General features: G+C 40.8%; 1 protein-coding gene across 3 annotated transcripts in view; it reads right to left on the bottom strand.

Annotated features, from left to right (window-relative positions):
• The window catches only part of LOC118365205 (insulin-like growth factor 2 mRNA-binding protein 1), a 57,792-nt gene extending 41,895 nt beyond the window's left edge, over positions 1-15,897 (bottom strand). For all 3 annotated transcript variants that reach the window (XM_035747211.2, XM_035747212.2, XM_035747213.2), the window contains exons 1-2: positions 15,294-15,897; positions 14,033-14,093 (exon numbers count right to left, since the gene is read on the bottom strand). In XM_035747211.2, coding sequence (XP_035603104.1) covers positions 14,033-14,093; positions 15,294-15,468 — 236 coding nt within the window. In that variant the 5' untranslated portion in view covers positions 15,469-15,897. The remainder of the gene's footprint in view (positions 1-14,032; positions 14,094-15,293) is intronic.
• Between the last annotated feature and the right edge of the window lie 284 nt (positions 15,898-16,181).

The following is a 16,181-nucleotide window of genomic DNA, read 5'->3' as shown; positions in this document are numbered from 1 at the left end:
AAATAAAGCAAACACCAACATAAAGCGTCTCAATAAGGTGTTGGCAACTTGTGGTGGCCCCAACACCCTATTCAGACACTTTATGTTGGTGTTTCCTTTATTTTGTGATTTGAAATGTGTTTAAATTCCTCTTCACTTCTAGTAATACTTCTGTTCCAAGACTTTGTGGATAGTTACTTTATTGAGGAAAATGTACTTACTATGACATGTGGTTGACTCACCTAGCTATCTTAAGATGAATGCACTAAATATAAGTCCTTCTGGATAAGTGCGTCGGCTGAATGACTCAAATGTAAATGTTCATATTTTGATGTTTTGTTGATGGCGGTGGAAAACGCTGTCTCAGCTGATGCTCCAGAATCTACCATAAGTGTTCAATTGGGTTGAGATCTGGTGACTGAGACGGCCATGGCATATGGTTTACATAATTTTCATGCTCATCAAACCATTCAGTGACCACCTGTGCCCTGTGGATGGGGGCATTGTCATCCTGGAAGAGGCCACTCCCATCAGGATAGAAGTGCTTCACCATAGGTTGAAGGTGATCACACAGAAGGGCTGTGTATTTATTGGTGTTTACCTTTCCCTCCAAGGGCATGAGAGGACCTAAACCATGCCAGGAAAATGCACCCCACTCCATAACCGAGCCGCCAGAACCCTCATTTACTCAAGTGTTTTCTTTATTTTGGGAGTTATCTGTATATGGATAATGAAGACAAGGATTAAATGTTGACCCAATGGCATCCCAACATGCCAGTCATTTTAATTAGACCCTTAACTGAAAACCCTACAAAAACAAGTTTTATTCATAACATCGGTCAGTGTGTTCAACCTCATCCTTTTTCGTATGAGACTGAAATGACGCCTGCGACCGCAACTGGGGAGGAAAAATAGAGTCGTGCATTCTCAAATAGCAAAGCAACCAAACATGTTTGCTGGACAAAATCAAATCAATATGGAACATATTTCAATAGATCTAGATCTCATCGCTCCTCGATCTATGTGCTCAGCAACTCAGTAAATACATCTCAATCAAGAAATCCAACACCACACTCACATCCATGTGAGCATGTGTCCTGTGTGTGACATGGCACACACTCCCAGTATGATGAAGTGACTAGTATGAGGTGTCTCACTCAGGGTATGGGGGAGGGGGGTTGAGTAAGGGTGTAGGTTTGTAAGCTGCCCTCGCTCCCTCTGCCTTGTAGTGTGTGTGTGTGTGTGTGTGTGTGTGTGTGTGTGTGTGTGTGTGTGTGTGTGTGTGTGTGTGTGTGTGTGCAAGTGCGCGCGCAAGGGTATAGCATGGCCATACCAGCACATGCCTGTTTGGCGGACATGTGACCTGGAGGCTCCATTTTAACTGATTCAGAGTCAGAGCTGTGAGACTGAGGGAAAGAGCGAGAAAGAGAAAGAGGGAGAAGGAGCGATAGAGGGGAAAAGAATGGAGGGGAGAAAATGGGTCTTCACTGGGCTCTGTAAGGCCTCATAAGAGAATAATAATAATAATAATAAAATTCTTACATATCATTTGACACACCCACTTCTTACCACCTTATATCCACATTTGAATTGCAGCAGAGACATGTCTATATCAACTTATCCAAACACCTATCTTCATACATCTAAAGTAATCATCCTCACTGATATTAGACTATTTCTATCTTTTTCCATTGATGTTGCCCTCTAATTAAACACATTTTAAAGCTTGACATAGGCTTATTTTTGTATATATTCAAGTATTTCCTTAATACTGCAGTAGGCTGAATCAGGGTCACACAGAGTGTTTCTTGGTAGTCTTAAACAAACATAACCACCATGGTTATGGGCTTAAAAAAAGAAGAAGACCTGTACAATTTCAGTTAATGTCTTGAAGTGTATAACATTGTATAACAGTTTGCATCCCAATATTACACTTCATATACATCGCAGAAGACTGAAATACAATAAAAGCGTTTGACATAGAAACACTGGATTTTTGGAGGTAAAAAAATAAAAAAAAGTTGATTAATTATGAAGTTATTACAAAGATGAATAACATTCCACCCATAAGGCCACTAGGTCTTTAGACTGCAGGAAAGGGCTACAAAAAAACTCAAACTTTCACCAAGGTCAATGGATCTGGTAAAGGAGACCCCATTAACACATCACTGTTAACAAATATCAAGCCATCCTTGCATGTGCCCCTGATACATCACAACCTTCTTAACTATATGGGAAGGTTTACATGAAGTAGTCCGGTCATTCAGTAACTAGTTGATGTTGTGAAAATGGTGATGACTTCTATGCACTGATAGAGCTATTTGGTCACTAAGACATACTTTAAAATATAGATGAATGACCCGTAACCCTATACTCAGTTCAGTCACAATTATTTTCGTTGTCTCAATAATTGGCCATTTTGGATGTCTAAAATAACAACGCTTTCTCACCTGTGATGCAGCAAAATAATTAGTTTATAAACCATTGTTTAGTAAGGTTCAGTAACACTTTTATATGTGATGTCATATTACATACTTTAAAGACATATTTTATTTTTCAATGCAATACTATGAAAAATGTCATTAAGATTTAATTCATTCATTTGAAGACAGTTTTCAAAAAGTACCAACAACTTCTCCATTGAGCGCAAACATGTTACCAGCATTAGATCATTATTCATATGAAAACAATATTTCATAAATCAATAGTTATTAATTACAAAAAGGTAAACATCCCAATTAGAATCCAAGAACCCTTCTTATAAGTTAATATAAGAACATAACACAATTATGAATCTTTGGCCCACACAACTCCACAATCCTTAGATCTTGCTACTACGGCTACGACCATGAATCCTATCACGTTCCCACTTCAAGCTGCAGACAGTCTTTCAATAACTTCATTGAGCTATTCAAAATGTATTATGAAAATGGAACTAATTCTCAACAGTCCATTAACTTAGAAAATGTAGAAATCAACTTGCCAAAGGACATGCTGTCCACAAAAGCTTTATCTTCCTCAGCTCTTTAATGACCTTGTACAGTACATACAAGATGTGCACTGGAATTTAATCTGTTGCTTGTCCTTAACAAAGTTTACAGCACCTATGCTTTCCACACCTGGGATCTGCAAACCCCCTTGTGAGTCAATGATGAGAACAAGGCTCTGAGTGGGAATCCACTCGTATGAAACAGGATTTGGATGTTTAGATATACAAACTATGATTTTTGATGTTGTTGAAAATGTATAGAAATTGGCTGACAATTTAGAGCTCCGCTACTAAGGAACCCATTGTCTACACCACTGAGAAGTGGGCCACGGATTTCTGAAGACAAGCCAAAAATACCCTCTCTCTCCCGAACGAAACCTTCCACATTCCGGCACCCAAGACCCACTGTGACACCCACAGAAATGAGATGGGAAGACAGTTGCTAAATCCACACGAGGAGACGCAACACCTCTTAAAGCAGAGCAGAACAGCAAGGGGACTGACTGGGGAAGCTCCGCCCACTAGGCTCTCTGCTCATTGGTGTCCAAGTGTACAGGGAGCACTCTGGAACAAAATGGCTGCCCTGGCTGATCAACCAGGTGGATGATGAAGCACATTCATGACAAACAACATTTGGGTCCTTTATGAGAAGAGGTGATTAAATGCAACAGAGCTAGTGAAAAGGGACTCTTCTCCTGCTGTGAACCAAATCTAAGGAGAGGAAGATCGTTGACACTACACAAATTGTCAACATCGTTGGCTATGAAATTAATAATCAACATCTTGGCATTTAATATTTATCCATTCAAAATGTGGAAACATTCATACGTATTTGTGAACTAATGAATGTATACTCAAGCAAAACAACTACACAAATAGTCAACATCAGAATAGCCCAGGAAGGGCCTCCTGAGTGGCGCAGTGGTCTAAGGCACTGTATCGCAGTGCTAGCTGTGACACTAGAGATTCTGGGTTCAACGGGAGACCCATGGGGCGGCGCACAATTGGCCCAGCGTCGTCCGGGTTAGAGGAGGGTTTGGCCGGCAGGGATGTACTTGTCCCATTGCACACTAGTGACTCCTGTGGTGGGCTGGGTGCAATGCACGCTGACACGTTTGCCAGGTGTATGGTGTTTCCTCCGACGCATTGGTGCAGCTGGCTTCCGGGTTAAGTGGGCATTGGGTCAAGAAGCAGTGCAGCTTGGTTGGGTTGTGTTTCAGAGGACGCATGGCTCTTGACCTTTGCCTCTCCTAAGTCCGTATGGGAGTTGTAAGTGATGAGACAAGACTGTAACTACCAATTGGATACCATGAAAAAGTGGGGGAAAAAATAAAAGAATAGCTCGGTCACTTTGAAAGGAATAATGAACATCTTGGCATACAACATTTATCCATTCAAACTGTGAAGTAATTCATGCTTAAATTCAACTGTTAAGATAAATTAAGAGCAAAGTTTTGAGAAAATAAATGCTATGATGTCATTTAAATTTTCAAGCAAAACAAGTGTTTCTGTCTACAATGTGGGCCGTGACCTTAACGTGAATTACATGTGAAAAATATCCAGCAATCTTTTGATGATGCCCAAATGTGACTACATTAAAACTCTCTGCAGCACTATATCTTATAGCACATGAAGTGGTAATAACACGGTATTAAGATTTTAACAAGATGTTAGTTTCTCCCCAATGAAAACATTACTTCAATATCCTTTGATTTAATAAACAGAACTAAAGATAAAAACCAGTCACACCTTTTGTAATAATGTATCCAGTTGGAATTTTCACACGGTGAAATGAAACAAGTGTCACGCCTTGGTCATTGTATTTTGTGTTTTCGTTATATATTTGGTGAGGCCAGGGTGTGACATGGGTTTATGTTGTTGTATTTCGTATTGGGGTTTTTGTATTATTGGGATTGCGGCTGAGTAGGGGTGTTGTATGGGCTTGGCTGCCTGAGGCGGTTCTCAATCAGAGTCAGGTGATTCTCATTGTCTCTGTTTGGGAACCGTATTTAGGTAGCCTGGTTTCGCTGTGTATTTCGTGGGTGATTGTTCCCGTCTCTGTGTAGTTTCACCAGATAGGCTGTAATTAGGTTTCACGTTCCGTTTGTTGTTTTGTATTTTGTATCGTTATTCTATGTGTCACTTTTTTCTATTAAAGTCATGAGTAACCACTACGCTGCATTTCGGTCCGACTCTCTTTCCACAAACGAAGAACGCCGTTACAACAAGACACGTGGCAAGGGATGCAAATGATGACTGTCTATCAGTCGTTTGTTCTGACTGTGGCCAAAGGTGCTGAGAGAATGCAGAGTACTGTATGCCGTCTAGAGCTGCAACCCGGAGGCTTATCTTAGCTTCCTTTGGGTTTGCAAATGCAGAATAATACAGAGGCTCTGCCCTGTTCCCTCTGGCCTTGCTTTTTTCCCATATCTACTCTGGAAGGATACAAAGGAACAGGCGTGATAGACACAGCACTGATAGACAATTTCATAACAAGCCATCATAACAAGGCAACAAGACAAGCTTGTCTGCATTGAGTTTGGGAAGCCAAAGACTAGGAGAAATCCAATAAGGATGTTTGACCTCCAGACGGATTCAATTTGATGAGTCAAACTCACAAAAATGAAGGAGATTGCACAAGATGCACACCCATAACGCTATTCATCTTTTAATTTTCTCCACATTTAGAGGGGAGATGGTATTCGGTGTTAAAGGAGCCTTTGTCCTTGAATACATTTTTACAGTTTGGTCATTTAGCAGACACTGTTATCCAGAGAGACTTACAGTCACTGCATTCAACTAGGTAAGACAACCACATATGGGTCTGTCCACAGACCACAGCAAACGTACTGATAGTGTAATACATTTTAATACAACGTTACTAAATACGAGGATGTCAGTTGGATCTAGCTGTTACTGTGTCAGGTTAACTTATTTACAAAAAGCCGCATCATATTGGAGCAGAAGCTATATGTGACAACTTAAAGAGAGGAAATCTCCCAACCTCAACAGTTTATATGATAGAAAGAATATTTCAGAAAAATGTGCCCTTGGTACACATATTTCCTGTGAAGTTTGCAAAAACTCTAAAAAAGCAACAACAAAAAAATGATAGAGCACTGTTACATTTTTACAGCAGTCAACTTCAGGTTTGAAAAGATCCACATGGATAGCAAGAGAGGGACTTCAATTACACAGAATAACTCTGCCACAAGAACCACTGACATAAAAAAAACTGTAGCTCCTTGATCTTAAATTTCTCACATTGCAAAATATATTTTTAAGTAATTAGGTCTAAGGGGCAGTGCCTGCCGTCTCCCTACCCCTTCATGCACACACACCCCTCCCCTCCTCCGCTTTGCCCCGGGGGAAACTTTGGGAGTGTTTACTGTGTTCCTCACCCACCCGAGCCTCCAGAGAGGCCGGTTCACAAGGCACACAAAGAAAGGTCAGGGGTGAGGGGGCAGGAGGCCCCTAACACAGGGAAGCACTTTTTTGTGGGGGGGGACGTTCTGCTAGACTGAGCGAGGCTGAAGACTTTGTATTCCAGGAACAGTGAGGTAAGTAAGTAAACATCCGCTGACTGTGTTACACAGAGTAAATAAATGTGATAACTAAAAACAAATCAACAAACGCCCCTTAGTCGTGTAAGCTCTTCAGATTCAGGCCAGACATCACAAAAGGCACGCTTACTTTCAGTTCTACTCAATTCATAAATGTTCTATATGGCCTTTATTTAACTCTAAGTTGATGTTTTTCTTCAAACCAAACTGAACAGTCTGTATAATATCATAAAGGAGAGTAAAGGACCGGATTTAACTTAACAAAGTACTTTAAAGTGTATGGGCACAACCTAAAGCATGAATCAGACTGAATTGTATCACTGTGGGAGGCCATTCCTTCTCTTGCTAGGAAATAACTGGTACCTGCTTCGTGCCGACCCGGTAGCAACGAACCTGCCGTTTCTACTTGTAGAATCTTAATGCTCATCAGTGGCCAACAACTTGACTTTAAACCAATCAGAGAGCATAAACCCCCACGTGAGGAAGCCAACAGGAGTGACAACAAAAAGGGAAAAAATAGGGCATTTTACATTGACGGTTAAATGTCATGAGCCAATCACACTTCATATGCAATGTAGCTTATGGAACAGCTGCCTGTGTTAGCTGTCGTGATAGGTCAGTCTGCTTAACTAGCTAGCTACCTATGCTGTGCTAGCTAGAGAATTTAGCTATATAGCTAGCTAACATTGGAATCTAGACCATAAAAGAAGCAACACAAACGGACATGTATTGCCAAACAACGCTACTACCACCTTCTGGTTTGGAGTATTTTAACACGGCTGAGTGGCTGACGACTTCAAGGTCTTTGCTGGATGAACACAAAAGTGATTGACTGGCAACACTGTTCAGAGGTGCTAATTACTGTCTGAAGGCAAATGTTTGACAAGCCTACCACAGTGTCTGAACTATGAGTGTCAACACGTCTACCAATCCATGAAAAACACATTTAAAAAATGCATCATAAATGCCCACCCAATTTGTTATTATAGTTAACCCGTCCATTCTGTGCTTATCTGCCCCGTCAACTGCCCTTTCTATCCAGCTGTTTGGTGCAGAGCCACCCCTGGAGAAATACACTCTCAAGGAGGCTTCTTCTGGGTGACGTGCCCTTGGATGGGTGGGATGGAGTGGAGTGGGACGAGCCTCCGTCCGTCTACACAGGGACAACTCAACTCTACCCGGGGCATCCCTGCTGTGTGTGTGTGTGTGTGTGTGTGTGTGTGTGTGTGTGTGTGTGTGTGTGTGTGTGTGTGTGTGTGTGTGTGTGTGTGAAGGGTGGGAAGGGTTGGTTTCCCTTGCATTTCAATTGTAGCTCGGAAAAGCCTGACTCTCACACATGGAGACAAATCCATTTGGCTGCACACTGACCCCAGCCGAGGGGATCGCTCCTTTCCTTGCTCCACCGCCATATAGGCTCTCCCATTCAACAAAAAACCCAAAGATATCCTATTTTCCCTGTCCTCTCCCTCTGCCTTTCTTTCTTTTCACCCTTGGCTTCATCCAGGTCAACGGTTCACATTTTTACCAAGATTTATGAGACATGTTGCCAATCCCCCTGCATTTTTTCCACAGCAGCCATAGTTGGTTGATGTGTGTGTGTTGGGAGGGGGACAGGGTTGGGGTGGATTTAGAGGCTAGTGGTGTCCATGGCAAGTCCAAAGCTGCGAGAAGATCTGAAGGGAGTAGGACTCAACCCCTTTAAAAACAGGACAGATGGTCCAAACCAGAAAGGGGGAAGAAGACACGTTAGCAAGGGGTTGGGGATTTCTTAAAGGGACGGTGCACATTTTCCCTCAGCTAGACCCCTCCAACAGATTCCCTTCCCTCTTTCCAATACATACACACAGAAATGGACACGTCTCTCTCGCCATCTCCACAACACACACAAACCCCCACTGGACTGTCTTTCCTTCTGAAAGCCCATAAGGAAGTCCTTCTATGCAGCGTCCCTGCCTCTCCCCCCTCCACTATAATCGGCAACTGAAGCCCCGGAAAGAGAGGGAGCAGCTAATCATATGACCCTGTAGAGGAGCGCGCGTTCATGTATGCGACAGCTCTCTTTCTCTCTTTTTTTTTGTCTCACTTTTTCTCATTCACTCACTCACTCACTCAGATGCTCGCACGCACTCTTTCTCTCATTCTGCCTGGCTGGCAAAAAGTTGTGTATCCGGAATGTAATAGAGTGCAGAACATGTCTTTCTACTCTGGGTGTGTGAGAGGTTGGGGTGTGTGTGCCAGCTGTGAGTGGATGTGTGTGTGTGAGAAAGAGCAAGAGAGAAGGAAAGGGAGGGAGCGAGGGACTGCCTTTTTGTGTGCTGCAGTGTCAACGGCCTCTCGGCGCTGCACACAGGTGTTCCAGCCAGCTGATTGGTCGCACCCCCTCTCTCCCAACGCCCCCGCCCTCGCCTTTGGTAGTAGAACAATCGTAAGAGGAAGAAACAGTGAGTTTGCTGGTTGCTGGCTTGAGACAGGCAATGGGAGCAATACTACAGCACTACTAGGGGCTTGATTGATGCAGATCCAAGGACATTTCATATGTGACACATATTTCAAGGAAGTTTGTTTGCAACGCAGGAAAAAAAACAAAAAAACAATAGGAACTGTTTTTTTTTTTTTTACATCTTTCAATGTACATTTCAAAGTATTTTCAATTAAACTTTGTGAAACATTATTTGAATAATCATATACTGGGCTTTCCCCTCATAATAAAATCACCCATGTAACCTTTTCCCCCCCATTTAACCCTATATATATAACAACAAAGACCACCACCCAACTTTAAAACTGTAAATATGCAAATATGTTTCTTGCAACCAATAAGAGGATGAACACAACTAATACATTCACTTCCAAATCTATAAAACCCAGAGGACAACGTCTTTTGTTCACATAAGCGCAACAGTAACAGAAAGCCATACTGGATGGATAGGAGGCAAATGGGAAGATAATTACAGAATAGTTACAAATATACATATATATTTACAGTAATGAATGTAATCAGGAGTACCGGGGGTATGCTTTCTTTTTCACAAAGCATTCCAGCAACTACCCTGCTCCCCAAATACAGATGTGCCCAAAGTGTTCAATTGCCAATCGCTGCATCCCACTGGGCATAGACAAGTGGCCTGGAGGCCAGCAAACACTGGTCATGATGTCACAATAGGACGCCAACCTTTCTTTTTTTTGTTTCAGGTTCTCTCAGGGTGGTGTTGGGTGATACTAAAGGGGGGTGCGATGTGGGGGAAGTAGTAGGCTTCTTTTTTTTTTTTTACCAGCACCTGGCATTTAAGAGGGGGTCTGGAACGCCCCTTTGTTTCAACGTCTCTCAGAAGTGTAGGCACATCATAATAGGCCCACCACATCATTGCAAACGGCCATGCTCGAGCTAATTTAGCATTCCTCATTAAGCTTAAAGCAGTGAAGCAGGGCCATGGGTTTGTGTGCAAGTGTGAGTGGAAGAGGTGTTGTGCACACAAAAGCTGTACACACCCACATTAAAAGAGTAGTTCACTATTTTACAACTTGATATTAGATGGTTCCTCACCCTGAAATGTGTCTATGGGCCAAAAGAAAGTGTAATCCGGGGTTCAGTTCTCATTATTAAACAGCCACTACAAACTTCAGCTAACATAAGTGACGCTTTTATCCAAAGTGACTAACAGTCATGCTGGTATACATTTTACATATGGGTGGTTCCGGGAATCGACCCCACTATCTTGCCGTTGCAAGCACCATGCTCTACCAAGTGAGCTACAAATGGCCATGTGAACATTTTTTTTTTTTTTAAGTATTTGCAAATCACCTGAAATCAGTTCAAATCAACTCCATATTTGGTTTGATGTTCCTTAAAGGTGATTTGGCCATTTAAAAATGCTCACATCCTCCTATCCCTTCCATTGATTGTTAGCTTGTGGTGGCTAAAGTTAGCTGAAGTTTGTAGTGTCTGTTTAATAAAGAGAACTGAACCATGGATTACAGTTTCTCCTGGCCCATAGACTACTTTCAGGGTGTGGAAGCATCTAACACCAAGTTGTAAAATAGTGAACTACTCCTTTAAATCTGAAAATTCACAACAACAAAAAACATAATGTTCCACAGTTGCTTTTAAGTGTTGTGGCAAACTATGTGGCAAACTATGCCAAAAAAACATTTAAAGCTGCAATATGTAACTTTTTGGGTGACCCTACCAAATTCACATAGAAATGTGAGTAACAGATCTGTCATTCTCACTGAACGCAAGTCTAAGAAGCGGTAGATTTGTTCTATGTGCGCTATTTCTATGCTTCCCGTTCTTAAGTTTAATTTTTGGGTCGTTTACTTTCGGTTTTGTACACCAGCTTCAAACAGCTTAAAATACAATATTGTTTGTTATTGAAAATATATTTAATAGCGATTTAGATTGTACAATGATGGTACACTTGCTTGTTTTGTCTCATAAACTAAAATCAGATGAATTATTCGAATTTTAGCCACCAGGAAATGGCGGGCGATTTCTTCATATTACACTTTTAACTTAATCTCAAGCAATGTCTCCCATTTTTCTTAAAACATCAGATACAAACTAGGAGTTATCACAACAGCTTAATTATCATAGTAAGTAAGCATTTCACTGTGAATCTACACCTGTTGTTTACGAAGCATGTGACAAATAACATTTGATTTGGTAGGACATTTCAACGTAAATACATTTCAAATTTATAGTGTATGTACTTATGTCAGGAGGGACAGAGTGATGTCTGAAGATCCTTCCTCAATCACCCCTCCCCCTCTCACCTTTCTCTCGCTCCCTCTCTCTCTGACACACAACCACAACTCTACATCGTACTCTAGGTTCTACGTCACTCGCGGGCTTTAGCCCACCTCAATACTTAGGACGCTGCAGAAAGAACACGACTTTTGAAGATATATATTTGTGTTAATCAACAAGGGTGGCAACGTAAGCCAACACAAAGAAGCAATCATAAATACACAATCTAGCTTGAATATTTGAGAGTAGTTTAATTTAAGCACCAGTATGCAGAAAACAAACGAGATCAAGATAATATGTTGAAGTGACTTCAAATAGCCTATTTGTTCAAATTAGTGTTTTTACAGTAGGCGAAATAAGGTGGAACAATGAGTTGGTGTTGCACTCAAGTCGCGTGGTTGCTCTCGAAGAGGACTGAGCCAAATGAGCAGAGTTTGAACCATTTTCTAATACCTCATAAAATGACCACTTTCTTCAAATGATGTTTGTCATTAAAGCTCCTATGCCCGTGCTTCTCATCAAAATCGAATGAGGCTTTGCGTAGCATATTCATTGGAAATCTAAAACAACACAACTCGGCATAGGCTACTGCAGTAGCGTTTACATAATTCCCAAATAATTGATAGGCCTATTTATATGTTCGGGTGACAATGAGAGAACTATAAATATGTATTTGCCTGAATTTAAATTCCTAATGCTTGTTTTAACAGAATTTGTCCACCGCTAGTTGAGTTGTTGCGGCCATTTTGAGTGTCAGCAAGATATTAGGCCTGGTCGAAACATTCATTTTAAGCCTATGTTTAACTTCATGGTAAAGCCTACAGATGCCTAAGATCATCAGAATAGAAAACGTAAACAGTTTTGCTACATTCATAGAGAGGAGTGAGTGCTTTGCAGCTGTGAATGAACGAACGAAAGAAAAAGGGCACCCTTTGCCATTCACGATGAGGCTCGCCATTTTTCCCACTCAAGTGACGTTGGATGACTTCTCTTAGTGGGGGTGACCACGTGTTGTGTATCACCAAAGGTAGGCCTCTCCAGTAACACTGAAATGTAGGCTATTTCATGGGCGAAAACCTCAACACAACTATATTTATCTATGCCATTCAAGGTTGGTAACTTAGGACATATAGCCTCGTTCAAATTGCCCATAGGCCTATGCATATCCGTGCATTTGTTATTCAGACAAAGGTTATACGATTCCTATAGGCATCAATTAGTGTTATAATTGTTTTTCACTTATAGGCAAAAAATCCACCAATGAATGACACTTGAATGGTAGGTTATAAAACATATTTATATTATTATTGGAATACAGCCATGACTTTTCCTTGTCAGGGCTACCGTCTATTACATACTTGTATGTAGTCTATACGTTTACATCAGCCTACATACATAACACTTTTACAGATAGGGCCTAACATATGTTTGAATATATTTAGTAGATCAAAATAAATTGCCTTTGATTAAATGTCGTTTTTTAAAACAAAAGGCACAAAAAAGGTACGCCTACACCTGAATTAAAAACGGTTAGCCAAACCTCACAACTGTTAGAGCCTAATGTCAAACCCGCTCTTTCCTAGACTAATAATTTAAAAAAATAACCTAAGTGTGTTAAAAGGTTCATGGTAGTGAATATTTTTTAAACTAAGCTAAACTTTCGTAATATGTAACTGGGTCAACTGTAATGGAGGGAGGGCTCAATGTCCCCATTTTGTTATAGCGTCTAAATAGATAGGATAAATAACCTAGGCTACTGAAATTATGTTTTGATAGAACGGTCCATTGAATTATTGTGAGTATTGCATTACATTTCAGCACAATATGTGTTTACTTCCATACACATGTATGTTTAATGACAAAATATGAATTAGACCAGAGCAAGAATAGGCATTGCCTGTGCATGTACATATAACCATGTATTTTCTACAGGCCTACTTCATGATTAGAAACAGTATTTTTCACGTTTCTAACCTAGAGACCAAATTTATTGGTGATTCGACATAATAAAACATCGCCCAGACAACACGAAAACAACGTTCGTGTGCAATAAAAGCAAAAACGTAATTAAAAGACTTCACTCTTCATAATGAATAATCGCTGTGCAACAAATTACTGAAGTTTCAGTAGTTGCCGTGACGTGAATTAAACACATTTCAATCCCACATATTGACATAGCAAATCGATTGTCTCTAGGCTGTGCATGAAAATAAAGTACCAACATACACAATGTAATCACGTAACTAATGCCACTAAACTCCAGAACATGACACTTAAAATGTGAAAAGTAGCTATGGCCTACACATATAAATAAATAATTATTCACACAGGAAGGCCTAGGCCTATGACAAGGCCTTCGGGAAGTAAAATGAACATGAGGTATTTAAGTGATGACGTTGCAATCAATATGAAATTCTCTGTGACAAATAACTGTCCCAATAGTTAATGGGCATTCATCATTTTCGTTTTAAGAGTAGCCTTTAGTGCATACGTAGACAAGACTCGTGACACCACATACTCCACACATGAGTAGGCCACACCGTTCACAGCAATATAATTAAAGAGTAGCCTAAATACAAAAACTTCATTCAAATATTGGATTTACGAGTCTTACTACTACATCCACACACCAGGCATATAACTCGACATCTAATGCGTGGATTAACTTAAATAGCAACATGTCCCTTCTGCAGCAAAATCCATACATTACCAGATGCAACAATTGAAGTGTTATTGGGGGAGGGTGCTAAATACCTTTGCTTCTTAGGGACAGAGTGTTCGACCTCAATATGTTTCCCATGGAGCTCCACTTTACCTGTAAAATAAATGTTTATGTTGAAAAAACGAGGCCATGTCCTCCATTCATAGTGTAGAAAATGTATTGTATTTATTTGCCATATGGAAACAATATTTACCATGTGACTGAGTTGTGTGTTCCTTAATTGTGTCTCATGTTGTCTAATGTGCACGAATAAATGTTCAAGATTAGTAGTCTAATAACGCAATAGGCCTGTCATTCAAAGATGATGGGCAAGAAGTTTACCCTCCTTGCTCAACTGGAAAGCCATTCAAAAATTGCGTTGTGTATTAACTCATCAACTCCTAAATCACGTACACACATTGTTGATATTTTACAACTCATTCATACACAGTAAAACAGAACACGTATAACTTAATAGTCCATTTGAAAGGGACATTGTCAAGCATTTATTAAAAGCTGAAGATACACGTTTGCGTGTTCTTGGTGATCAATTGCAGGTTTAACACACGAGCAGCATGGCGTCCTTCGTGCTATATAGAACACACATCACATGCTACATATGTAGGAAATCATGAAGATACATTTAAGGAAATCAAGCACGTTCGTGACTTGTGAGAAGAATGGGAGAGTAATTTGGCAATGTAATGGTCAAGGCAATCAAAGCCATTAATCTATGAAAGAATAGTTTCGATGTATGCTTTTAAACTACACCTACAATCGCTATAGTGGCCTATTCGCCAAAAGGGGGGGGGATTTAATTCTATAGCTCTACCGAGTACACAGAACCTAGTCATACAAGGCACCAGAGAGCAGGGCTTCGGCAAGTACAATAAAAGCGTGTGGCCATAAGGCCGAAATATAGGTATCTGGCAATCATAGCCAGGACTAAACATGGGTTTTAGTGTATGTAAATTGACCTAAAATAGAATACGATTCGAGAAATCTGGATATCTTGATGTTCACATTCAAATAGGTAGGCCTATGTGATGGGCCCCCTCTCCCTGTAAAAGTTGAGTATCTTGTTGTTCGGATAAGCACTTCATAAACCTTTCGTCGATTATTATAGGCCCATGGAATATATTTTCTTCGAAGTGTCTCTTAATTCTATCATACCTTCTACTGGACATTAACATTGGGACGCGTGAGGGGAGTGGGCAAGCCCTTGTATATTTGAGCCTTGGTGGTTTCCCTATTGAATTAAATTACATAAAGGTAAGACGCTATTGAAGCGCTCATTTACGTTCAATTACTTACCAGAAAATGCTTCAATGGCTTTCATAGCCCATTGGTCGTCTGGACAATCAACAAACGCGTAGCCAGTTTTCATAAGAAACTGCCCAGAGTATGGAATCTTGTTGTCATCAAAGGTTTTAACCAAGTCCTCCGCAGTCACGTTTTCATTGAGATTTCCAATGTATAGCTTGTTCATGTTGAAAAATAGAGGTCCTCCAATTGAAATGTAAAAAATCAGAGCAACAAAACTTTTTTTCTTTGAAAACGCAACAAGATAGATCTACCCAGGATGATCACAGGTTGAAAACACTTGCAAATGTCCACAAGCAGTAAAAGAAAACGAAAGACATTTATTTTCAAAGTAAAACTAATGAAAGAGGAAAAAGTTGAAAGTAATGGTAATGTTGGAGTCTGATTAAGTCCAATACTGAAGTGGAGAAACCTTGACTGCAGCAACGCAAGCGAATGTATCGCACAATGTAGAAATTGATCAATTTGAATTAATTTGATGGTGGTTATGGTGGAATAAAGTATGGCGGGATCGGGAGAAATGTTTTCCTCTCTCTGCCCCTCAACCTCGAGTTGTACTCTGCACTGTCACAGATCCTTCTGCCTGGCGATGGCACCGCCTCTTAACCGACTCGAATTCACATTTTTTTTGTTTGCAGCGAGGAAACCACGTGGTATTCGAGTAGTTAGAAAAAGGGCCAGCCTCCTGGCCGCGTAGCTTCCCAGATGAGTGTACGCAGCGAGCCTTCGTGCTATGCCACCGTGTTGTGTGCGTATAGGCTTTATGCATACGTAGCCCACACACATGCGCGAGTGTGCTGGGCTTGTGTGCGGAATATCAGTCACCGGGAGGGGAGACTTCCCTCAAGATGCGGATGTGTGTTTTGTCCTTTAGAAATA

Source organism: Oncorhynchus keta, chromosome 32 (assembly GCF_023373465.1).
Source record: "Oncorhynchus keta strain PuntledgeMale-10-30-2019 chromosome 32, Oket_V2, whole genome shotgun sequence".
In the NCBI taxonomy this organism is placed as follows: Eukaryota; Metazoa; Chordata; class Actinopteri; order Salmoniformes; family Salmonidae; genus Oncorhynchus; species Oncorhynchus keta.
Note: the sequence above shows the minus strand (reverse complement) of the source record. Positions and strands in the feature narration are given on the sequence as shown.